The sequence below is a fragment of the Buteo buteo genome, chromosome 7 (genome assembly GCF_964188355.1).
Source record: "Buteo buteo chromosome 7, bButBut1.hap1.1, whole genome shotgun sequence".
Classification (NCBI taxonomy): Eukaryota; Metazoa; Chordata; class Aves; order Accipitriformes; family Accipitridae; genus Buteo; species Buteo buteo.
In genome coordinates, this window is record NC_134177.1 from 30768898 (window position 1) to 30795601 (window position 26704).

At 42.2% G+C, this 26704-nt stretch overlaps 1 protein-coding gene across 21 annotated transcripts in view; it reads right to left on the bottom strand.

Moving 5' to 3' along the window:
- Window positions 1–1817: 1817 nt before the first annotated feature.
- The window catches only part of PPP2R3A (protein phosphatase 2 regulatory subunit B''alpha), a 61492-nt gene continuing 36605 nt past the window's right edge, over window positions 1818–26704 (bottom strand). For 19 of the 21 annotated variants that reach the window (XM_075032159.1, XM_075032152.1, XM_075032148.1 and 16 more), the window contains 9 exons: window positions 24926–25000; window positions 19695–19781; window positions 17150–17306; window positions 15012–15060; window positions 14339–14428; window positions 13191–13366; window positions 12530–12648; window positions 10746–10852; window positions 6024–6417 (listed from right to left, as the gene is read on the bottom strand). In XM_075032159.1, coding sequence (XP_074888260.1) covers window positions 6321–6417; window positions 10746–10852; window positions 12530–12648; window positions 13191–13366; window positions 14339–14428; window positions 15012–15060; window positions 17150–17306; window positions 19695–19781; window positions 24926–25000 — 957 coding nt within the window. In that variant the 3' untranslated portion in view covers window positions 6024–6320. Of the gene's footprint in view, window positions 4665–6023; window positions 6418–6447; window positions 7371–10745; window positions 10853–12529; window positions 12649–13190; window positions 13367–14338; window positions 14429–15011; window positions 15061–17149; window positions 17307–19694; window positions 19782–24925; window positions 25001–26704 lie in introns of those variants that run through there. The other 2 variants (XM_075032162.1, XM_075032161.1) reach the window with 2 other exon arrangements.

Below are 26704 nucleotides of genomic sequence, written 5' to 3' on the forward strand. Positions count from 1 at the left end.
ACATGTGGAAGATGCTCTTTCCAGAAGGAGAAGACGTATAAACTTTCATTTTGAGTGGAAAGCCTCTTTCCATGTATCGTACATCAGTGAAATCACTGGTTGGAATTAGATCCCGGAGGGAGGAGGGACAGGGAAACAAAACTGGAAATGAACACTTGGATCACATTGACCTTGTGGCTCTTCTAGCAGTTCATTCATGCAGGCGATGTTCTCGTTCTCCAGCTTGTCTAACCCTATGGTACAGTGCCTGTGAACAATGGGGTCGCAACAGACTCTTCTGTTTCTGTTGAACTCCCTGCAGATGTTCTTGTACACACATATGAGTTTTAAAACATGACTACGAACTGAGGAGGCAGGTAACAGTTGTCTTCTTGCACAGCTGCTTCCATTTGTGTCATCATTACATCTTGGAGGCTGTCCCCCTGCAGGCACCATAAAATTTTGTATTGTCAGAAGAAACCTGTAGAGTTACTGTGTAGCAGCAGTCTGACATAAAACCTGAAAAGCCTGCTTTCCAAGGCAGGTACTTCTGGCACAGCAAGGAGCTGCTCATTCAGTGAAATTCTGACAGACTTTCAAGAAAAAGATCATACAGATGTGGCATGAATTGTGCAAAGATTCTGGTGTGATCCAGAATAAAAGTATCCATATCATCCCCCCACCCCCAACGTTTTTTAATGTATTTCATTTTTATACAAATTATATTTATAAAAAAATTGATTGCTAACTAACTTTCTGAGACGTGAAATGATAAAAAAGAGCAGCTTTGTGTGTTAGAATCATACCAAGTATGTGGCATAGCTGATGAAATTCACTCTGAAAGGTATATGCTGCTATTTAAAGTAGCACTGGTAACATTGCAAGGATGTTGTCTTTGTCTGGTCTTAACTATTTAGTTTTTCAAATTGAAGTGCCTTTGGTTTTTTAAAGAAATCCAGAGGTTCCCACCAAAAAATGACTGTGCTATAAACAGATTTAGGCGCACACAGGGGAACACTGACCCATCAGTCTCACAGATGAAGTAATACAATAATGCAGTGATTCTGCTTGAGTATTTGCATATAATGAAATTAGAAAAGGCATTGCCTTTTCCTTTTCCCTTTCCCTTTCCCCTTCCCTTCTTCTTCCCCCCTTCCCCCCCTTCATTCCACTTGCAGAAGATCCAAGAGAGGTCTTTTTTTCAGGACAGGTTAAAATGAGGGAGCTTGGCATTTTGGTAAGTCAGCACAGGGATGGTGCTCTGTGTTGAGGATGAAGACGTGATGAAGGTAAGTAAGTGGTTGGATTACTTGTTTTCCCCAGTATTTTTGAAAAGCAAGCCTGGAATTTTGGCTTTGGCAGGCTTGCTGATGGGTAACTGGGTGGCGTGAGCTTAGCAGCAGCAGGGAAGGTGATTTTGGGACAGCAGCTGGAGATGAAGTGAACAATAATGCTCTAGCCCACCACTACAAGACAGGTTTTACTTTTTAAATTCAAAAGTCCTTTATTTGCCAAAAAAGAAGAAAATACAAAGTAAAAATACAAAGATAAAACCATGCCAGCACAAAATGTCTCCAAACTACTTTGTAAAAGTATGAGAACCTTTATTGTTAAATATTCAGTTTCTAAAACCATCACCCAGTGATACAGAGAAAATATTAGAACAAAAGGGTAAGCACTGTTTGCATGTTTTTCTTACAGTAGCTCATGCTTTTTATTGAGGTTCATTTTTGATTGCATAGACGTAAGATACTGTGATTTAGAAACGCTGTACTCCAAAACCACATACAATTAAAATGACACTTCAGTGACCTCTTTTTTTTGGCCTTTCAGGCCTATTTTGTTTTAGTAACTAAGCACAGTACCTTGGTTAGAGTATTTCGAATCAGCTTTCTTAAATCCTTAGTTCAGGAGAGCAGGAAGGCTTTCCCCAATGTTTTCTGTAAACCTGAGACTGACTGGAATTTCTTTTTTGCTGTCCATGTCTGTTTTGCAACACTGCCACTTGGTGGCAGACTGGCAGAAGGGGAGCTAGGTCAGTGCCTGGGGTTTGCTGATGAAAACTGTAATGTAGCAATTACTACTGAGATTTTAGAAGAACTAAAAAAAAAATAAAAAAAAAAAAAAAAATATTCAAGCTAGTACCATTCCAGCAGTAATTGCATGTGGTTGTATCGAGCCAGATCTCCAATCTTGGTACTGCAGAGAGAGAATATTTGTGAATATAAAAATAAAAAGCCAGGGGTTTGTAAGGACACAGGACTTAACTCTGCTAGACAAAAGCAGACTAGAGAGAACAAACACAAATGTATTTTTCTTTTACCATGCAAAACTGAATTTTACTCACTTTTCTGACTACTTGTAAGGAAAAAGGAATCCAGCTCATAAGAGACTTCAGTCTGAGCTGGATTTACAATGAAAAATGCATGATCTCTCTTCAAAGGTATGCAACATCTAAAGTGGCATTGACAGTTGGAGACAGGAGGCAAAATCAGAGCAGAGTGGACTCCTACAAGTTTTCTGTGCGGTGATTCTTGGCTTGCGTCATTCTAGAGAGCTTGCTGACCTCTGAAGCTGGTGTGTGTTGCAGCTCAGCAGGTTCTGGTGTCTGTATTCACAAACATCCTTGTCTTCTTACGTTTTGACTATCCCAGAAGGAAAAGCTAAGTAGTAGGAGAGGAGTTCCCAAATTTACCTTGCTTATATACTGCAGATTTAGAAACCTTCCATCCAGAGCAGCTGTGGACAGGGCTAAGTCACAAATGGGGTGTAGAACACCTCCTTTACTAGTTCCTCTGTGACTGCTGAATTATGGTTATTTTCATATGTATTAGCAAGAGAGAATGGGTTTCTACTCCTGGAGTAAATAATATAAATTACTGCAAGTTTTGCACTGGGACCATGCTAGCAGTGGCTTCTGTAGCTTGTCCTTATATTCACATATAAGGCAAAACATTTGCTGTGAGTTGGTTTTGTTTTTTTCTTTGATTAGCTTCTTGTGTTGACCTACCAGAAAGCAAGAATTGGCTTTGGAATCACTCTGCTTTGTCACAGCAGCAGCAAACCTCTTGTTATATAAGAGAGGGCCTTGGGTTTGGGGGCCAAAGGGCTCAGCAGAGCAGCTACGAGCTTCTGTCTCAATTGAAGCTAAACCTTGAAAAGGTAACTGGTAATTTTTACCACACTCAGGATATTGACTATTTCAAAAAAAGGCACTGGTTCAGGCAGACTGGTGCAGTGCGAGATGGAAGTCTGAATTGATTTGCTGGGTTGAGTTGAAGCCCCTCTGCAAAAGGCATATGAGGAGAAAAATGAAAAATCCTGAAATGGTGGGTGAATAGAGAGAGCAGTAACAGCGGAAGTAGGCTCAAGGTATGACCTAGCAAGAACAGAAATGCCAAATCAGAAGAGCGATGCACCAAGGGTTGCTGGAGTACCAGCTCTCCATAGCCCATCATGGGCTGTGTCTGCATCCCAACGCACATCTAGTGCTTGAGAACAGGGTGTCACTTGCTCAACTAGCAAGTTCTCAAGTCCTTCATCTAACTCCCTCCCTGTATGAAAAAGAAATTGTGCATTCCTGGGAATCTACATCCTTCCTGGAAAAGGATGTTGCTCTGAACTCCTGTAGGGAGAAGGAGGAAATGTAATATGTAGAGAGGTTGTAGAATCACCATCTATGGAGATTTTTCAAAACTCAGCTGGATGAGGTCCTGAGAAACTTGCTCTAACTTTGAAGCTGGCCTGTCTTTGAGCAAGGAGATGGACTAGAGATCTATGGAGGCCCCTTCCAACCTGAATTATTCTACTATTCTGTACAGCACTGCAAGAGCTTCTTTTCTTTGAGGTGCAAGGGCTATCCCAGGTTAAAACCTTACAGAGACAATCCCTAAGTTATTCTGAAATGAGGCCTTATATAACTGGCAAACTGGACATTCCAGTACTGCTGCTTATGGAGTTTAAAAGCTATCAATGCTGAAATAACACGAAGGTTCAATTTCAGCCTAAAATGGGGTCAGGTTCTTCTTGTTCCTTTGAGGAACCTTTGCCTTTGGAGAGATGTAAAACTTCATCAAACTCAGAGTAAAAGGCCACTCTGGACCCAGACAGTGAAGAAAACCTGTGAACTGCTTTGCCTAGGTTCTTTCTGGTAAAAAGGGGACAGAGCTGGTTACAATTAGTGGTTGTGCAACTTCCATCCTATGTTCATTTCTGCAGTAATTTCCTAGTTTCTTCTGCATTTGGGCCTTTGTGGAATCTTCCCCAGTAGAGCTTTTCCCCTCAAGGTTATAGTGATGATGAAGATGCGATTCAAAGACCCCGATGTTGAACAGAGTCACTCTTGTGTGCTTGCTGCATTCAAAGAGGCTTGTCCTGGTTTGGTTAGAGTGCTCCCTGCTTACATCTTGTATTATGGAAAGGAAGTTACGTTGCAGCGCCTTTGCTAATAACCTAGGCATCCAGAAAATTCCCAAATACCAAATCCAGGATCCTGGGGTGTGTATATGTATCTGGATAAAATAGCAGCTTTGATCAAGAAAAAGAAAACAGATCTCCAAGCCCAGTGCAACTGAAAACTTCCTCTCTTTCAGATTTTGATCCTGAGGAGACAGTTACCAACCTCAACAAGGCCGCAGTATATCCCACCTGGGCATCAGGAGGCAGGCGTTATGCTTCAAAGGCTCCTGGAAAAGTTGAAGCTGCATTGTAGTGATCAGCCGATTACTCAATTTGGTTATTAACACTTAGAGGTATCATCTATGGATTAATGTTCCATTGTGCTAGTTATCTGTATGTACAAAATGCACCAGGCTAATAGTACGCGTGTGTATACACAAGTTATCTATTAACTGGATGGGTTCTGCCTTTAGTGCAGGCAAGGAGGTGCCTGCTTGGAGATCTGATCCTGGCACTGGGAGTTGTCTCTCGGGTATTCTGGCAGGGATTCACACAGGGATGTCCTGTGGAGGCATGTTTCGATATTCTTACAGTGAGGTAAGAGGAAAGAGGAAATACAGTGTATACATACCAACCAGACATTAAATAGTTGGGTGCAATTATGATAGTTGAAATAAAATATGACAGCTGAAACCTGTCCCAAGCTGGAGAAAGTAAGTACCAGATCTATTTGTGTATCTAAGATGGCTAAAATTGAGGACTGGTAAGAACACATTATAATTGCCTCTGTACTGAATCACGACAGCTACTAGTTGGCAAGGAGGAGCAACAGCTCCAGCAGCAGAGCGTGTGCTATTACTAGAGACACCAGTTGTGATTCTATGGGGAAGGTCAGTTTAATTTTGCACCTAAAGCAAGAATTCATTAGTTAGTGTTTCCTCTCTGAGACAGGGGCCTACTTCATGGGTGAAAATAAATTTTTGCCAATATTACAGCCCAATTCCTTTACCAGTTAAAGGATCCCTCTGGTAACAGAAATTTAGCACACTAGGTTAGGGTTGGGTTTTTTCTTCATTATCTGAGCTTAGTCTCTTGGAGAAGGCTACAGGTTAGCAATTCAAGAGAGAAGAACAACACAGGCAATGGACGGAACTGGTGCACACAAGACACAGCAGTTTCAACACACCAGCTGAACAGCATATGTCTTTTTTTGTTAATATGCTAGAAACTACTTCTACAGAGACAAAACACTAGCTGAGGAAGAGCCTCTTATGCGCAGAAGAATGTGTAGAAATGTTAACTATATCTCAAAGTCTTAGAGAAACATTACATCATGTAGTGCTTTAACTATCCACATATTCATACAAATATGTCCTCTATCAATGCTAAGAGCTTGTGGTTTAAAGCACAAAAGAGGACTTCACTCTCCCCAAGTGCAAGCATGTTGCCTTGGTTTCCAGGACACTAAGAAAAAAAAGAGAACTTCATTGTGACTTGTGTTTGAAAAGATTTCTAGACATACATTTAAATTAAGTTAATTTGGCAGCTCTTTTGTCACTCCTGGTATAAAGTCGAGGGGACAGAATGGCACAGGACTGAACTGACTGAGAAACAACCACTGTAGATGTTGCATGCAGTTGGTACAGTTAATCATTAGATGCTGGCATTTATTGCACATCTGGGGACATAACAGAATTTATATATAAATGAAACAAAGTGCAATCACCATTTTTAATGAGCATGCACAATAACACATTGTAAAAAGCCTTTTTATAGAAATTACCTTATTGCAATTACACAGGAAGAGAAAAAAAGGGTTCTGAAGTTACAGTGTACAAAATAAAGCACATTGCTCCAATGACGGATTGAAGAAAAATCCCTAAGTGTCTTGGGACTGAATGCTATCCAGTTTGAAAGATATTGATTAAGTGTCTTCCATTTCTCTATGCTGAAAGATCTGAGATAACTAGTTTGTCTGACTTGTCCCCAGTTTCAGGGGGAGATAAGACTTCATCTGTGTCATAGTCTTCTTCAAATGATCTGCAAAGATAAAAGGTATGTCTTTAAAAGCTGTATTTTGGTGAAAGCATTTTCAGGTTATTTCAGTAGCTACTAAAACAGTTGGCTAATATACAGTAGTATGCAAGATGTTAACCTCGAGCAGGCTATTTATAAGGCATTGAAAACAGTGCAGTAGTAATCAGTATTCTGAGAGCTGACATAATTTTGTGCTCCCATCCATCCTCATCTGTAAGTTCCAGAACAGCTTTTCACTAGTGTTCAGCATTATAAAATTTGAATCCAGTTTCAGTAACAATTGTCAGTAGCTCACAGTAGCCTTAATAGTTCAGTGTAGAAATAAAGTCATCCAGCCATGCATCCAGGCCCTAGAGGAGATTTGGCTTGCTCAGACTTGCCCCAAAACACCTGGTTTCCAAAGCATCTTCTGGCTTAGGATATGTTTTGACATCCACAGAAGAACAATTGTGGCCACACTGTTATGTTCCTCTCTCACTTGTTTTGAAGTTTAACAGCCAGATCTTAGCATTTGTGGCCTGAGGAGGTTTGGCTGTGAATTCTCAACTCCAGCCAGTTGCACTATTGGAGCTGGTTGGCTTCTGTGCTCTCATTTCGTGAGAAATGATGTTTTCCCTCCAGTCTCAGCACACTACAGGTTAGTTTCTCAGGGCACCCATGAAATTAAAATTCTTCCTTTTGTTCTGAAAGCAATGCTGCTTATGAAGGAAACGTTGCAGCACATGTTCCAACGGCAAGCACAGGAATAGCTCTAGTTTGTTCTGTGGTAAACTGGGCTGCAAAAAGGTTAACTCCTTTGATACCTCAGCACGGATGGTACCAAGAAAGAATTGTGTACCACTTCTTGTGCTGTTTTCCCCTTCACTAACCCATATGCAGGCACAGCAAATCCTTGGGAGCCTGTCAGTATGTATGTCCTGCTGCGGCGAGGATTCTATGCCATAGTCTGGTGATCCCTATGTGAAGAAGAGACAAATAGCATAGAGATTTTCCTGGACAACATTTTCATCATCTCTTCCATAAAGAAAAGCACCTGCTTAGTAATTCTGCCACCTTCTGGATCCTTGCATAAGTGGGAGAAGGGAAACAAATGTCTGGATCCTACACCAATAACTGTTCTGATCATACATGCAAGGATACCAAAAAGTACACAATATGCACACTTTTTGCTTAAGCAGTACCTGTCTGGAGTCTGCATGGCCCTGCCTCCCCTACCTGGGAATGGACTGTGCATGTTTGTACATGCCTCAGTTTCTCTAATGGCTCCTTGGTTCAAGATGATGCAGCTGAGGAAAACTTTTTATTTCCATTTAAATGCTGTTCTTAGGAGTGGTCCTTTTGTGTCCCCTCTTCCTTCAGTTTTACCAACCTCTGTTAGTTTTCTTCCTTTTTTTCCTATAATAGAATGTGACCTCTTTCCTGTATTATTTATCTTGCACATTCACCAGCACTTGGAGCTCCATTGTAATATTTTTTCTGGTGCCTTTTGCTTCTGGACTAAACCTTCTCATGTCTGCTTCAAAACAGGCTTCCCATTGTCCTTTCCACAAGAATTACTTTTCCCCTGCACTCTTTTGCTCCTTAAACGCTTTCCACCTTTATGGCGAGGAAGCATCCAAGGAACAGCTTTTCCACGAGATGAGCACTAAAGATAATCACCTTCTCTCCTTCCAGGCCAGTTTCATGACTTCACAGTCCCATAAATACACGTATGGGCTCGTGTAGATTAAACACCCATTCCTCAAGACTCAAGCATGGCAATTCTAGCTTGTTCAGAGAAGGCAAATTACTCCAGGAAATTCTTTGTCCTTCCTTCTAGCAAACGCATTTTGTCACATTTTGTTCAGCGATGTACTTCTTCCCCCTTTCCCTTCCTTATGCTGTTGGGTTCATGAAAGTGAACAACTGAGCCATCAGCTGACTTGAGGGAGATGGTCTAAGCTGCCTAAACCATCACCTGATCCTGTGTCTTTGTCCCACCTATCCACCTCTGAGCAGGATTGCTCTGCATTGTGCCCTCACTCCTTCTTGCTCAGGTTGAACGGGATTCTTTCCTATCAGCAGCTGATAAAAGATGGCCTCTTCCTCCTTATTTCTCTTCCTGTGGAGAAAGATCTCTTTGCATGAATGCAATTGTGGCTTCCACATACACCAGCTGGCTGGTTTCTGCAACAGTGAACAAAGTGGTGCCCACTTCTGCCAGGCAGGCCATAGCCTGGACTACAGGAAAGGATTTCTGCAAAACCAATGCTTATATCTGCATTAAGAGCTTGTGTTGGTCAGATTCAATTATTGGTTCTGCTTTCAAACAACAATGCGTGTATACATTCACCAGGGAACAGACTCTTTTCACTGAATCTCATACACAGATGTATAAAGCAGAGCATAGCTGAGAAGTGTTCAGATCAGCTTAAGCTTCCAGTGAAACATGATGCTTCATTGTTGTCTTGAGCAAGACAACATCTTTCTCTTATTTTTGGTGACTGTAGTTTTCAGTAGAGTGACAGCATACTTGAAGTCACTTTGAGTATGTGCTATGTGTTGATGAGATTCCTTCTCCAGGAGCAGTACTCTCTCATGGGCAAGCCTGCAGACAGCCAGACAGGCAGTCACTGGTTTTAGAAACCTTCCATCCAGAGAAGCTAAGGACAGGGCTGTCACAAATGTGGTACACACCTACTAATTCACCTGTGATTGCTGAGTGATGGTTATTTTCAAATGTATTAACAAGACAAATACCAGATTTCAGATTCTGCCAGCTAACTTCGCCAAAAATCTTCAGGTCTCTTCAGACCTCATAGAGGTCATAAATTGTCTTGGTTTTGTCGCTGCTCCCTGTTTCTGTCATCCCCAAAGGACAGCACAAATAATGTATGTGCAAAAACTCAATGCCCATTTCTGGCAAATTTGTCTGGACATCCAACTCTTTGTTTTTCTTTTTCCCTTCCTTTTTTCCTGAGTGGTCTGTTGCTATGCTCCACAAATGAGATCTAATCCTGCTGCCATGACTACAGTGCTTTTCAGGGGCTCTTAAAAGCAAGCAGCAAGGTTGCTGACATGCTCTTTACAGGAGGACTCAGAGCTCTTTCAGACAGACTTCAAAAATCTGACATCACCTGCCACTTTTCCTCTGGTTTTGGTGAGTTTGGGGATTCATGGTCCTGCAAAGCTTTTATGGCAGACTCCTATTTCTTTTCTGGGCTGAGGACACAGGTGTTGCAAAGCAGCTGCAGGGAAACAGCAATTTTATCTTCCATTCTGTGTTACCTCATCTTCCATTGTGAAGGCCACAAAAAGGCAAGGCAGCTCAAACGAGATGAGAACAACCCATAGATGTTTGGATGCACATCACAGGGAGATGGAAACATAGCTCTCAATAGCTTTACAAATCTCTGTGGCTAATTAGTAGGTGCTACTGTTATCCCAAGCAATTTCCAGTGTGGGAAGTTTTGAAAATTATGCAATCTTCTCAGTACTCTTACTTTATGGCTCTACAAATACTGTTCAAGAACGGATGAAATCCTGAATCATGCAAGATTAACATGGGGTAAGCATTCTTTGGATGTTTGTTATATTAACCTGGAGACTTCCAGAGAAATAATCTCAAGAAGATACTAACACAGACACAAATCTAAAAGATAATTATACTGAGTCTCCATTAGGAGCCTCTGCAGGAAGCCCTTGCACACAGAGAGCTTCTAGACCAACTGCTCTGCCTAAATTCATTGACTCTAAGGATAGCCAGAATGTCTGTCCATAATTTTATAGAAGGCTGCGAAAATGAGTGTAGGTATTGCAGAAACCAACAGTGTTTTAAAGAAAGAGTCTCAACAAACTTAGTACATGAATGAAAATGTTGAAATGCAGCTTATAAAGAGCACAGACAAACAGACATAAAGTTTGGCAGAAAGTAAAATTGTTTGACTAAAGAAAGCCTCCGCTAGGTATAATAAATGTAACAGAGCTACAGCTTCTAAACTATGATAGTGTGACGTGGTCAATACATGGCCAAGACTAGCAGAAGTCATTTGATCTATTTCTTTGTATGGTTGCCAAAAGAAAAAGGCTTTGTCCTTTTTCCCCAGCTATCTTCGTTACTGCAGCATGTGTAGCTGACTCAAATGGCTGCCCACAAAGAAGCCCATTGTGACAAATACACCAATAGTGCCTTTTGGAGCAACTGCTTCAGGCTTCACGTGCTCCAGTGTTGAGTCCAAACGATAAGTCCACTAATCCACTACCTCTGTTAAAAGTGGCATCCACGTGCTCCTACTAAACCTCAGCTGGAGCCAAACAGCATGCCCCCAGGGCAGTGCAATGCCTATGCTTACCCTTCTTGTAACTGTTCGTTCCCAGACTCCTCAGCCACAAGAATCTCGTACTCTTCAGCAGCATATCTATCCCAGTCAGAGGGTTCAGGGCCATCATTTTCAATGTCCTAAAGAGATCAGACAGTCAAGCACACTATGGCCATACCTCTCTACAGCTGTTTACAATAGGTCTAAACATCTAAACCAGCAATTCTAGGAATAGTAAACAACTGTATAGAAACAGCTAGTCAAAAATTGCCTTAAAGATTCATAATTATCTTAAACTATTTTAACATCTGCACAGAAATTACTATGAAAAAATACATCTCTTAGTCTACAAAGCTCAGTGTGTGACCTGAGCCGCCAAGAAACTGAGCCTGCTTCATTTCAGAAATGCTGAACATTAATAACCACACATTTTCTTTGCTCTAGCTCAGCGAGCCCTGCATCTGTGTGCTTTGTAATTGTTTAAAGAACTTGGTGATTTAAAATCTTTAATTAAATGTTAATTGTAACTGATCTTTTGAGGAACTCTTCACAGTTTGCTATGTTTGGGCAAGTTTGAGAGAAGGTTACAGAAAAACATCCTTACAAACATTTGGCCCTCTGCCATTTACTATAAGATGGGGAAAATAAGTTATCCCCCCTGGCCCCACTTGAGTGCTCTTATGATGATATAATTTAAACAAACAAACAAACAAATAGGGTGGTTCTGGCTTGGCGTATATTTAAGCCTTGAATCATGGAACCACAAAGTTCCTCTTGTAGGTTATGTGGGAACAGCTGGGAGGGAACCAGTTGGTTTTGGCATCCTCTCCACTTTACTGTACTTTGACCAGACAAGAGGCTTCTGGAAGATAGTCTTTAAGCTCTAGTCACATCTGGTTTCACTGGATATGCAAGGGGAGCCAGAAGTGAGGGACTTTACACCAACAGCTGACAAAACTCAAGTCTCTGAACATCCCACAGTTAGTGGTGAGCAACAACTGCAAAATACAAAAGCCGCAATCTCCTCCCGTATTTTTTCTGCTTGGGAAGAGAGGAGGATGATTGACAGCACAGCCAGGCTGATAACTAGGCACAATCTGCAACATCCAAACCTTCCATCTAGTCTGCCCCATGTGTGGCCTGATCACAGAGCTGGTGCCTCATCTGCCTCAGCCTCTATGTTGCAAAGAAGGTCTGTCTCTGGTTCCGTTTAGGCTACGGAAAATTGCTAGTGCTGTTTTAAGGATCAGACTCCAACCCAGACGTTTAATGAGTCTTCACATGTAGCCTACTTATTTATGACTGCAGCTGTGTAGGGGACAGGAAGAGACAAATGAGATCTCAAGTTCTGAATCTCACAGCTCCTTTCTAAACTGAGCAAACCAGGTTCCCTTCTAGTGCAGCTGAGACCCCTCTTTCAGCCTGCTGAATCAGTGCAACTCAGCAGGCTCCAGTCATTCTCTCTCAAATCACACACTGCACTGCCAGTGCTCGTGTAGTAGGATCAGTGATGGCAACCAAATCATAGCAGTATAACCGGTGTTGGAAGAGACCCAGGAGGTCTCTAGTCCCAGCCTCTACTCAAATCAGGGTTTGCTATGAGGTCAGATCAGGGGCCTCAAGGCTTTCTCCAGTCACATCTTGAAAACCTCCAATAATAGAAGCTGCACAACCTCTCTGGGCAACCTGTTCCAGTGTTTGACTGGCCTACTTGTGAAAAACATTTTCTTATATTCAGTTGGATTTTCCTTACATCCAGTAGCATTCCAAAGATGGGTTTGAGAAAGCCTGTGTTTAGAAATAGAGGTGATTTATACCTTTTGCACTGCAAAGGGATCCCTCTGTTCATTGTCCAGATATTTCTCTAAATTGAAGAAGGTGTTGTAGAACACATGAGCCATTCTGCACCTCTTCAGGTCTCGTAGGGTTACTCTTCCTACAGAAAAAAAACCCCACATTATTGTGCTACTGAGTTCTTACTTAATGAGAGACTGGACCTGTTCCTTGTCAGTCTTATCAAAGTTTTAATTATAACACCAGTATGCTAAAATATTTCAAAATTTCTTCCCAAGTCAGTCAAGGATTTTAACATTGTTCAATAAATGGGTATGTTTATTAGGCTTAGATCTCACATACATATAGAAGTCTTTCACATTCCTGTGAAATATTAAAGAATGTGAATGGGGATGGTCCAGTTTCATAATCTAGACTGTCAGTGCATCCCACAGCTGCAATATACAAGACTTCTTGCTCCAGTTCCAGCAGTTAATTCACAAGGTCTCTTGTTTTAGTTTTCAAACCTCCTGATGCATAAAATTATGGCACAATAACCACTGTTCAGACCTTGTCCTTGAGCAGTAATTTCAGCCCTGTGATTCTAACACATGGCTCTACCTATAGACAGGTTTCACAGTGACATTACTTTCTCAATCCACTATAGATCAAAGAGGATGGAAACTCCCATTAAGCAGGACTTACCTTCTGTCTCTGGCTTAACAAGATCAAGCATCTGACACAGCAAGTCATGAAATGGCAGTGGTTCTATGCCCATCACTTCCATCCGCTCACATTGCTCCTCATAAAAGTACTCCAGTTCATACATGGAGAGCACTCCATCCCCATCCAGGTCCATGCACCGAAACCAGTACTCAATGCTAGGAAAAGGAGACAGGACTAGTGAAAGCACAGCACTGCACTAGGAAATCCATACAGCAGGGATTGCAGCAATGCACATTCCCTTTCCCTCATCCTCTAATGCTCTTCTGCCCCAAGGCTGACATAAAACCAGGGATGAACACAGGCCAACACTCAAGAGGCATCTCCTGTTAGTCACCTACATAGCTTCTGAGCACAGCTGTGCTCATGACCCGTTTCACCTGGTAGCTGTAGCAAGTGTCCACTGTGCCACAGCTCAACTGGGTCACGTAGGTTAGGGTGTCCCTGTCTGATTCAGCAGCAAAAGTTGGCCAAATACAACCAACTCTGAACCCACGACACTGGCTGTCCCTGAGTGACCCTGGTGAGTGATGAGGCAGGCATGGTATGCACTTATTTCCTCTACTGCTTTATAAAGAAGGCAATGCTTTCAGGCAGTTGCAGTCTACATCCTTTCAACTCTGGATAGTCCAACCCTGCATTTATGAATTCTTCTGATTTTTACTCATAAGATTCCTTGTCCTAATAATCATGTGCAGATCTAGTTCGGCCCTGCACAATAGTCTCCCACCGGCTGTACAAACGAGTCACACAGGCACTTACAAGGTGACACAGTGAAGTTTCCCTACAAATCCTTCTTACACACTTACTACATGCATGAAGGGAACATGCCTATCTGCTGCAAATATCTCATGGGTGTATCCCTAGAGCCAGTGCTTCATGGCATGGGGTAACCAAAGGGATTGGTGACTACCAAGACATTTAACATTACAAGAAAACTCTGCTTCTACACAATTTCTCCTCAAGAAAGGCAAATGATTTGACCAAACGTTGACAGTAAGTTGCTTTCTTCCTGATAATCTCAGGAACCCAAGCTGCTGTCTCTTGTAGAAAGTGGTACGTCACAGAAGTTGCTATAATCTTATCTGCTCATCTCAATACTTCGACTAAGACACAGAAATCAGTCAGACCTTGTAGCACTCCTTTTGTCTTCCTCTGAAATCAGGAGCCACACAAAATCAGCATAGCTCATGCGGCCTTCCTTTTGAACTTCATTGCCTCTGGAAGACACGTGAGAAAAAAAACCCAAACAACAAATCACAAGGCTCCTAAATACTCAGAATGTTATCAGATTTTTCAAAACACCCAAATCACTGGTGAGAGAAAATGGGGCATTGTCACCCATTTAGCCTGTACTCCCTGCACTCTGCAGCACCAGTCCTTGTGCGCTTCCCCACAGGCACAGCATTTGCTGCCTTGCTGTCACTCCAGAGCTGAGGCTCATCTACCACATCCCCTCCCACAACAAGTGCTGCATTGTTTTACTTTTCGAAGACTTTAAAGCAGTGCTCTCCAGCTATCCCTGTGCCACTGTGGGGCACAAACACATAGTGCTTGCATGTTACCTCCGGCTATGCCCAGCTTGTTCTACAGTAAGGTCTATAGGTGGTCATCTTATGGGATTTTTTAATTTGTTTTCTTAAGATACCCAGAAGTCTCACTCCATTTTCACGCAGCTCCAGCTGGAGCACCATGTTGGGAACCATTCTGATCAGTGGGGATTTTTGAGAGTATCTTGCATTTCTCACCAGCCTGACAGAAATTCTCTTCACTTCTATCCCCAACCAGTATGCTATTCCTCACCTCACCACAGCGCCGCTGAATATTCGCTCAATAATCCTGTTAGATAAAGCTGGAAACAAAGAAAACAGAGAAAATGAAGCTACAGGTCACAGGAATAACTACAATCGGTTGTTTATGCTGAATCCACACAAAGCCACTTCCTATTGCTAGAAGAATGCTCTACATTGCCTGTCTAACAACTTCACTGGTCTCTGTTTAGTGGCATTTTGTAAAAAACAAAGCTGACTCTCACAGCGTGTCTGCCTCTGTATGCTCCCAAACACCATATTTCCCCACAAATATGGCAACTGTGTATTATCTGGATTCTTGGACATGGGCAGGGTTATTCCTACTTTGCTGCAGTAGGATTTGTCACACAAGCAAATCCTGCTGATAAGAGATTATTTCAGCATGTATTGCAAAAGTTCAGTTATCAAGCAAAAAATCACATATCAAATCCCTACAAAACACTTCTTAGCAGAGCAGAAGCTGTGGCAATCGTGCTGCAGGGAAGGACAATGAAAAACAAGCATCGTTTTAGGCGAGCGGGAGGGCTTTGCCAGCCAGGAAATGTGTGGGATAGATTGTTATGGCAGAGACACACCAGCCGAGCAGGAAGTACCAGTCTTGAGCACGATTTCCACACTGACCTCACCGTCCCAGGCTGCTGATACACTTCCTTTAGACCTCCACCCTAGCTCCTTCTACACGTTCTCCATCACTTCTGTAGTCCTGGCACACTTCTGACACAACAGCCAGGCAGACCCAACCTGCACCACACCTCAAACTCCCCTGGCATAGTGCTGACAGCCTGCTGTACCCCTGCACTGATAGCTTCTCCCCTTCACCCTGCCCACAGCACCCCTTCTATCTTTAGCTCTCCAGCACCCAGTGCTCTCAAGCCTCCTGTGCAAGTACTCCATCCCCACACCCCAGCCTCCCAGCAGGGACCAAGTCCCCCGTACCACCTATCCTAAGTCAGGCAATCCTCCACTCTCACCTCATCCAGCCCTATTATCAACGCTCCTGACCCCTGTGACTGTCACACTCACCCAGAACCCCCATGGCCTTCCCATAAACGCCTGCGCTCAGAACACGTGGGCCACCACACCACTCTGACACAGACACATACCTACAGCATTGTCATTCTCACGCCCCTTTTCTTCTTTCTTCTTCAGCCCACTAGGATCTTGGCTCCTACAAAATGTTGTCCTCATCCCCAGAGTTCCAGCAATGCCTGACAACTTGTTGCACCTCCAGATCCCTGTAGCCCTACACACTACAACACCTTACCACACCCATCACCTTTCCTGCCACCTCCAGTGACATGTGTCCAAATATCCTGTTTCCCCATATCCGATTCTAGATGCCAGACCTCCTTCCCAAAAAGTGCAGCAACCGCACAAAAGAATTCAAGAAGGCTGTGTCTTCAGGATTAAACATGCTGGTCAATAGCTCAAGCTCTTGCCCAAGATATTACATCATGAGTCCTAACAGGTTAGCACATAGACGTATCATGCTCTCAGAACATGGATAATCCTAAAAAGAGCCGACCTGAGTGCCTCCATCTAGCACAACGTATACAGAACAAGTGCATTTGGATTTTTTAGCCCTTTGTAGATTTGCATTCCACTAACTTATCTACGGCCCTTGAACCTTAGAAAACTCATAGCATCTGCTTAACTTGTGGAAAGGACTTCCACACTGAACTCAAGAGATATTCTCCATAGTGCATTTGCAAACTGGAATTCACCAAGCTTCAATGGACTCTGGAATTTCTCTCACGCATAACTAGACTGCACTTCAGCAATCTTTGAAGTTCACATGGGCTTGTCCTTCTTGTTCCTACTTCCAAGTTCCTGCAAAACCCTTAGAAAATAATGAGCAAGTTTCAAGACATTATTTTAGCTTGTCCTTCTGGCAATGACCCACACATGAACAGAAGCTCCCTCTCTAGCTACTCATGCAGAAAATAGTGTGCACTGCATTTCTCTCTAAGCCCCTACAACTGGTTCTGTAAATCACCATTTGTGTAAGAGATGGATAGCTCCATGTAAATTTTTCTGAGGCATCAAATTAAAGCTAGGCTTTACTCTTTAGTGGGAACATTCTATTTTCAACAATTCCCTTCGTCCCACCACAGCTTGCAGGCAGCATACCTTGATCACTGTACCTAGCCAGATCCTTCTGGCTGATGTAAAGATCATGATCAGTGTCCAGCTCCCAGAATTTACAGTATATAACATAGAAGTGCTCATAGGAGAAATAATCTGTGATCTGATTTATGTCATCCTCTTCTTCCAAGAGAGCAAGAGTCTGAAAGAGTACATATAAAGTGGGAAGTTAAACCTACACAAAGAGGCAGTTCAGCAGCTGAAGTCCTCCAACTTCTGTGGAAGTTGGGTGAATGCTGCTCTGAGAGCTAATCCAAAACGCAGCCTTTCTCCCATATAGATTTTGTTGCTGCATTCCTTAATAGGCACTTATAGAGCATCTGGCTTGGCTATCCTGGTTAGCACACGTATGCACAATATTTCTGCCACTTCCATGAACAATTTCTGCTAATTTTCAGGTATAGCAAAGAATGAGGCAGAGAAACAAGAATGCAACTGCTGTCTCAGCTGGGATCCATTATTTGTAAAACATTTCTGACCTGCACCAGGGACTCTTAGAACCATTTACAGCAGCAAGTCCACAGCTCTCCACAGGAACTGAGATTTAACTTTACACATCACACATCCTTGCCTGGCTCCCAAAGGGCAAAACTGAGTCTTATTCCAGACTCATGCCTGGACTGGGGAAGGAGTGATGGATCCCAAGCAGATCAAACCAATCACACTGATTTTTCTGGGCTGTTGCTGACAGGAATTAGTCTGGTTTAACTGGGAGGCTTAGACAGATTTCCAACCATGACATCCGTCAACATGCCTTGTTAGAAAACATTTAGCGACAATGTCCTTGTTTCATTCCCACTTCACACCTACCTCTGTCATTCCCTCCATTCTGCCTTCCCATCTGACAGGAGAGTATTGCACATTTACCAGTGCTACCTCCCTGCTTGCCTTTCTCCCAGTGCTGAGGCCATGGGACACCAGACAGCCTTTTCAGTCTAATAAATTACAGCTGCAGGAATGTGAAAAAGCTAACAAACTCAACTGAGCTATAGGTCTGTCCTCCCCTGCCCTCACAGCCTCTCAGAAGGGAGGAGGTGAAAAACAGCCTAAGAGCTATCCCAGGGAGTTGTGTCTCTAAGCAGGCAGGCTTAGTGGCCCTTCTACCCATAACCCTAAAAACAGATGCCATCCTATACGTAGGCACTGATAGTTCACCATCAACTTTCAGTCATCTCCACATCCAAGGAACCCAACTGAGTCTCAACAAAACTCTCACATCCTGCTATCCACCAGGTTCAGTAAAGTTTGAGGCAGGGACAACAGGATGGCACCACCAGACCTGCACTACTCTGACTTGCTGACACCCAACTCTAAAAACCTCCGACCAATCACTCATTAGCCTCTTCAGATTCTTCATGGGTCTCTCCATTTCTTTACAGATGTTAATCACTTGGGGAGGTTTTTCAATAACTATTTTTCTTCCTTTTATAGCTCATGCCAAAATATGCCATTTACACATACAGCAAAGAGCTGACCAAGCAAAATTATGGTCCCAGAGCTGAACCTCCCTGCTGCAGGAGATGAAAGGCAGAGTAGATATGCAATAAAAAAAAAAGGGGAAGAGTGTATAAAGGGAGAAAATGAGTGAATAAAGTCGCAGGATAAGTTGGGAAGATTTGTTTATAACAGAGGTTAGGGAGGAACTGGGATCAGAGGGCTTGGACTGGCATGAGACAATCCAAAGGAGCACTGATTTTTTTCATTAGCTGATGAGATCAGTCAGGCAGAAGATGTCTGAAAGGAGGAGAAGCATGAATTCGTGCTTAAGGCTTTTGAGGAAGACGGCACACTACATCTGGGAGGGAGAACAGGATGCAGTAGGGCAGTCTCACTGCTTTAGCCAAGTCCTTAACCCTTCCCAACCTTAAGACTTTCTGGCTTTTTAGGTTGGGCTGGAGTTGAGCAGCCTTCGACAGTTTTAACCTAGTGCTCTTCTGGGCAAAGTATACCAAGAACAGAGATCCAAATCCTGAAACCTCTGCCCAACATAAGGATACATCACAGGGATTGTAACAAGAATTAAGCTTCATTCGTTAACCTTTCTGAAGAAGTCTACTGCAGAAGTGGGAATCAGCTCCTGAGAGGCACAGTCTTGCAATTGCACAGCACAACATGCCTGCCCAACTGTCAGTGGGCTGACTGCCGGTTGGGAGTCAGGAAATTGGCTGTCCTACCCACCACATATCGTAGGCAATCCAGAAGCTATTCTTGGCTCTCAGGGAGCCACTTAACATAGGTGCACTGCTGCGTCTTGCTTTCCTTCCTCTTTGGCTAGATCAGGAGCCAAGAGCCAGTCTGCTTGATGCAGCTTCAGGTACACAGTTGCCCCTTGATCTTCTACCAGTACGCTCTTGGCTACTCCAATTCCCCGTCTTCTCTCATCTCCACTCGGACACAACTCCTCCACTAGCTCCAGCACTGAGCATTTGGCCTACCTCGCTACAGTCCAGCTCCCTCACTATATAGTATCCAGCTATAGAAACAAAGGTATGATGCATTCTGTATCTTGTTCAGGCAGAAACCAACATACTTGCAAGAAGTTGCTTTTCCTCAGCTCTGTTAGAGTAATCTTCCCAGACCAGGATCGATTGACTGTGTAGAATATTCTCTGTATAACCTGTAACACATGAACAGTGCTCTTGAAATCAACTCCTGCAATATCTTAGTTTGGGAATTTAAAGGCAGTAACTGTATTTTGTTTATTCATTCATCTGAAGGGGAATTCTTTTTGAAAACTGTTTTGTGATCTTTTTTGTAGATACTACTATCCTTAATTCACCATGCAGTCTGAAAGTAACATTTGTTTCTGAAACAGTATTATCCATTTCAACCCTGCAATTATTTTCACTGCTCTTAATTCACATCTTTGAGCATGCAGATGCATTACTTATGTCAGGGAGTACGTTCAAAGTGCTGATGAATCACTTTGGAACTGAGTTTTTCAGGTTTTAGCTTACATGGATCTCCACTGAAAGTGTTCTGCACCAGAAAAAAAAAAATCAGGACTTTTGAAGAAGAAAGAGGACATCTAAGTGAAAGCCACAATTGATGTCTGACCTACTGTGTCTCTAACAATGCCTCATCCTCTTGGTGGCTCCACTGAAAGTAAGCAAGAGAGTGTCTGCATTTATCTTAGGTAGGTGTTAACCTCATTTGTCTCCTTTACTGATCCGCCTCTGGTGAAAGTGAGTAAAAAGCATGGCAGGGAATGCACGGACTTCTGAGAACCCAAGAGAAACAGTTCACAGTATGAGAGTGAGTATATTTCCAAGTACCTAAAAAAAGCAAGCTGAACCCTTCATAGTCCACTCCTTGTTAGCTTGTCAAACATTATCACAAAGTGGGGAAAACACAAATGTGTGATCAAGCACATGCAAGAATAAACTTAACAAGGGAAACAACAACTAATAAATATCTTCAACAAGAGAAATTAGAAATATAATTAATTTGACTATCGGCACTGAAATCTGTGGAATATAGTTCTTGTCGACCAAACCTAGTACAAACAAACCTTTGATGTCTCTGACATGATGTTGACATATTATCCTAGAATTTTTGGTAAACCTTAATAGTGCACGCTATTCCAACAAGAAAATTAACTTTACACAACAACATGGACATTATAGGGATTAATCCAATTAAATTAAATGGGATGGGTTTGTTTCTTAGCTAGAACTAGCTTCCAAGTAGGTAATCACCATTTAAGGGCCATGCTTTGACTCAGTCACACAAGTGCTGGTTATTAGTCCAGAACAGATCTGGAACTGAGTATGAGATTGTTGCTAACAATCTGCTTCAGGATACACAGTTTAGTGAGACAGTAAATACTGATGAGCACAAATAATTCAGAGACACAAGAATGATTTGACGACTCAAAATGTATCCTGGAGAACTAATATATCCAACTTAGCTGAACATGACATCTATTGGTAGCTATCCTGCTCCTTAAAAGCCTATATGGGGAGATGTGGGACAGCAGGAGGACTTTTTGTCTCTAATGAAATACATAACTAGAAGCTGAAATCAGCCTAATTCAGAGAGATAAGAATGCACATTTACACTGCCACTGACTAACCACTGGGACAACTCCCAAAGAAAGACTGCAGGCTTGTTATCACTCCAGTCTTCAAAGACTGATGTCCTTATAAAGTTGGGTGTCAATTCAATTAATAACAAACAAACAAACAAATCTCTCCTATCTTCAGGAGTCACTGAGCAAAGTTCTATGGCCTGTGTAATCCAAGAGGTCAGACTAGGTAATCACAATGATCCTTTCTGGTCTTAAGCACAATGAAAAAACTGTATGTCTGTTTCTTCTTTAATGCCTCTGGCAGCCACCGCCCTTCTGGACTCTATTTTTGGACTTTGTTTGGCCTCTGCTTCCAGACTGCACAACAGCTCAGAGACTGAAGTGGGTCTCACCTCATACATAAGCCATTATCACACCTGACAACTTTGTAGCAATTCTTAAAGATACAGGGTTTTCAACACCATTCCAAGGACTCAAAAATAACAATCCCAAGAATCAGAAAAAAGACTCCTAACCAGCAATTTTTATTACCCTGCAGGCAGAGCAAAAAGACAACAAAATATCCCCGTTTGTGACATGTAAGAAACTGTTCCTCTATCAGACCATACCGATAAAGATGTTCCATCTGCTCTCTCCTCACCTAGCTGTAAAAATAAGGCAGAGGTAAAATGGGATCTCTTCTCATCTTTTTTACCATGTCTGGTCATTCAGTGCAAGCCTTATTATTCAAATAATGGTCCAGTTTCAATGGATAGTACATAGTGTATATATCAGTATAAAATATCAATACTTCTTCTCCTTTTCCAGGTTGTGAAAACCAAGCTGTCAAAAAAAGCATTTGGGAAACATCCTAGAACATAATTACACAGCCTGAGATGATTTGCAGCATTCAAGCCACTCTCATCAGTTATGCCTTACTGAAAGCCATAACTGGCTTTGTTTTTGCCAACATGGAATATTATTTATTCTGAATTCAGTACATAAGCCTTTGGAAGGGGGAGCCCCTTCCTATTTCCCCATTATCTTCATATAATCTACCACCAAGACCCAAACGATTCATGGGTCAGTTCTAGACCTTTCCCCAATCTTCCCATAGAAGAACAAAAGCAATACCATTTCTGGAAAAACCCACAAAGTTTTATTAAACACTGTAGGCCATCCTCCCCTTACACATTCACATTGGTAATACTGCATAAGCTGAAGCATTTTTCAACAAGCAGTATGTTTTGCCAAGTTGTTTTTAGTTGACTCAGCTTTTCAACAACAGCATGCAGTGCTAACTCTGAGCCTTGTTTGAACATTCTGGGAGAAGTCACATTTTAAAGCTTTTACAATAAATGCCATGTGATATTTTGCACTGTCTTCATCAGCTTCAGGAGTTGGCCTCTGTTGAAAGAAACACAAGTAGTTTAGTATACTGGCAATACAACAGCTCACAGATACTGATACAGATTAAATTACAGCCTATTGTATCCAAAAGGCACCTCTAAAAGGTGCAGAGATAGGCAAAAAAAACAAAACTGAAACGTGCATACATATCTTACCCATACTAGACTGTTAGCTTACTCTCCAGGTGATTTCAACTAAGTGATGCTGTATCCAGCAATGAACACAAAAACCAGTGTCTCCTCATGGCCCTCATCTGCAACACAAATATAAAATGTAATCCTTGCACTGGCAGCAAATACAGTATCCTGTTACCGTAAGTAGGTATAAGGCACTCTACCTTGAAGGGATCAAAAGGATCCAAGTAGTCTCAAAATCCAAGGACAAAGCTGTTTCCTTCATTACTTCCTGGTGGAAACACTGAATTTTGTAGCATTAAAGAGAGAGAAATGCCAAACTGTCTGTGAAAGGAGATGTGAGAAATAGGAACTCCTGGTATCAGAAGAGAGCCACTGCTGCAGTGGACCAAGTACTGCCACTCCAGATGGGAACAACCTGACCCCACAGACTGCCCGTCTCCCAAGGTCTTGGCTCTGCTCCAACTCGGTGATCTGGCCCAGGCCATACATGCTGAGCTCAGAAGGAATCTGTCTGTCGGCACAGACACCCAGAACAGCACTGTCCTGCCAGTGCAAGGAGTCTGTGAAGGACACCACAGCTTTGTAAGATTCGCTGCTACACACCGTTTGCCTCAACCACATGCACCACTGTTTCTTGGCTGCCTGGGAACAAGCCTAGGAAGCCACCTCTGTCAGAATACTGTGAGTCAGGGTGCCTAAAGGCCCAGACTGAAGTAGGAAAGCACAGTGTAGGTACAAGCAGGATCAAGGAGCATTGAGGAGCTTCACGTACTCATGAAGGGTCCAGTTCTGTGACTGCTTTATGGTGGTCACACAGGACTTTGCCCAGGCACAAGGGAAGTTGTAGAAAAGGAGAGAGGAAGGAAAAGGTGTTTCCCTTTTTAGTAGCAGCCTGCACTTCAATTATCTTGAAGTGGAACATCAGCTTCACACAGCTGGTCTCTCAGACCACCACATACATTGCCCCCCGATGAGGTCTAGGAAGTGCAGCAATTGCTGCTTCAGGACACCAAGGGTGATCATTTTGGTGATTACTCTACAAAGACATTTGTTTCTTGCCTTTATTCCCTGCTTCAGACCCTGAAAAATACAGGAACAGCATGCAACTTGAGAATAGGAACCTGGAAAGGCAGATGCACAGAACTGCCTTTGTCACCACCCAACAGCCAGCACCAGGACAACCACGTATTGTATCTTGACCCACTGTCCTGGTTTCGGCAAACCAGCAAAGAACAACTGGTTGATAGTGCAGTCAGAAACCAAAGCTAGTATGACCTTAAATCTTTCAGCTCTCACCCCTCCATGTACTTTAAACACCAAATACCAGGGTACATGTGCCACAGGCACCTTCCACACTCACCCATTCACGTGCCTCCATAATTCTCTGGCCATTGTTACACCTGTTCTGGCCAGTTACTATGCTTAATGTATATGTTGTTTTGCTCCATGGGGACTAAGTAAGTTGATAATACACTGATGTTCACTGTTATGTTCAAGTGCATCTAAAACATTTAAAATCGATTCTTGTTATACATTTTCATAGAACATTACTGTGACAGTTCAGGGTTTGCCCAGAGCAACAGCGTCTTTCTGCCATCTGCTTCTTATAGGAAAGGAACAAGCCTGTGTCTGCCAGTAATCTCCAAGCTGCCAGTATGTGGTGCAGCTGGCCCCATGCAGACCCTGGCAAGCAAACAGGAGAAACTTTAAGCCCTTGAGCCCTGTTGGGATACAGCTCCCATCAGGTCTGCAGAGATAAAACATCCTAACATTTATACCTTTTATTCAGATTCATACCCAACATGAGACAAGCTAAAGGCTTAAAAGTCCTAAGTGACAGAAATCTTCAAACATACAGCCTTCCATGTCTCAGCAGCCCAGCAGAATTAGGGGTAACATAGCAGCTCTTAAAGACCAAAGAAGGACATCTCATTTTCTTTCATCAGGATTAAAGGCCAAAACAGTTGTTTCTATAGATTTGCTTAAGACCAGAAGGAATCATTATTAATCTTTTGAATAACCTCTTGTACACACAGGCAGATTCATTTTTCCTTTGGAAGTAGTTCTTAAAATAACTAATTGCCAGTAATATTAAAAACACCTATTTTTTGAAATAACTGAAGGATTTGCTGATGGGAACAGTGACAAATCAGAAAGGGAGGGCTGGTACAGCAGTGTCACAGGAGATCAAATGACCCAGCCTACCGTCGTAATATACCGGGAATGGAACTCCGGAGCATCCTTTAGGAACGTCAGGCCAGGATGTGTTTCCACCACATCCTGCAAGGAAAGACCAAATAAAATGAAATAGATTTTCTTCTCCTTTTAATGTTTAGAAGTTATTGGGTTTACAAACCATTACTTTTGAAACTGTATTTGCAGCATTAACAATAAAACTGAAATGACATCTTTTAATCTATAAAGTGAACCTTCTAGAATTATAAGTAGAATACATTTTCTGGGCAATACGCACCTGTTGGGCCATTTTGATTTACTTAAGGACAGAAAAACAAAGGAAGAGAGTTAGTGAGTAGATGAAAACTCATTTTCATTGAATGAGACAAAAAAATTAGTTAGTTGACCATGCAACTATCTCTTCTCCAAGATTTTTTTTTTTTTCCTCCATTCACTGAAGATATTAACATTTATTAGAGGTAGGTATCAGAAATAAACATTCCTTGAAAGGTTGGGAAAGTTAACATTTATGTCCTCCGCAACAATGAAAGCTCTTGTGAGCCTCAGAATGTATACAGATGTGATCAGTGCTTTTCCAAAATTTACCTGAACTACCTGTGGAGGTGCCTCTTTCTCAAGATCAGCTTTTTGTAAGCCAAACACTTGCTCATGATGCCAAAACTACCAAGAAATGCATGACCAAAAACGTGAAGAAACTGCTCAGATCCTGAATGAATCAGTTCAGAACCTGTATGAATCAATGTCTGTGTAATTTCTACATGTCTGACTGCTCCACCCTTTAAAAAAAAGTGTTCAAAGTTTTGCTTTGCCTATACCATGACATGACAAATGGATAGAGCAGAGTGTCCTTAGGGGTGTGATATGACCCAATTTTGGCCAGTCTAACTTCATGTCTAATATGATGGTGCGTAATATGGTGTAATATTGCTAGTCTCTGGTTGACTGACAAACAATACTGCACATACCTTTGATTGCACCAGTAGCTAAAAAGAAGAGCTGCAATCAATCAGGAAAGGCAATGTGCCCAGTGGAGAAAAGATGAAAAAGAACATGAGAAAATTTACCCATTACAGTCCCACTTTTGTTTGGGACACAGAAACATCCAGCGCAGACACAAATTTTTTCCACAAAGCAGCATCTCCACAGAGGTTTTGCATAGGGCGCAACACAGTGTGAGAAATCTAGGGATATTTGGAAGACCTTTTTCTGAGGGGCAGATAGACCTGATTTACAGAGAAACTATAAAGAAACCCTAAACCTACGCAGAGTCTGCCTAAATGGCCACAAATAATTAAAGAACGATACTTTGCTTTGTTAAAAACATCACATGTGAACAAAAGGAAAAGAAAGAAATTAAATTAGGATGCACAGATTTAACCTGAATATTAGGAAAAAAAAAAAATCAGCAGTGAGACTTGTGCCCTAGCAGGTGTAGAGGCATATACAGAACAACTGGAACTGCAAAATTCTTCACAAAGATTTCCACGATACTGTAACTGGTAGTCTCGCTAGACAAATGCAATTATAACTGCCTTGTCAAGCAACTTTTACAACTTTTCAATAAGCTGTTATGTTGTGCTTGAGTATTAACAGCACCATGCATTTTTCCCAATAAGCACCTAGAGAAATAGGGCAAATTTCAGCCTGGTTACCAGGCACTGATAAATACGAATCCTAATAACAGACAAGAGACTGAATAAAGCTTCGACAATCCTCAGCAACTTTAGCAAGATACGTAGCTGGTTGGCACTTATGCAAAATAGTCCACTTAAAATGCTTATTTATAGT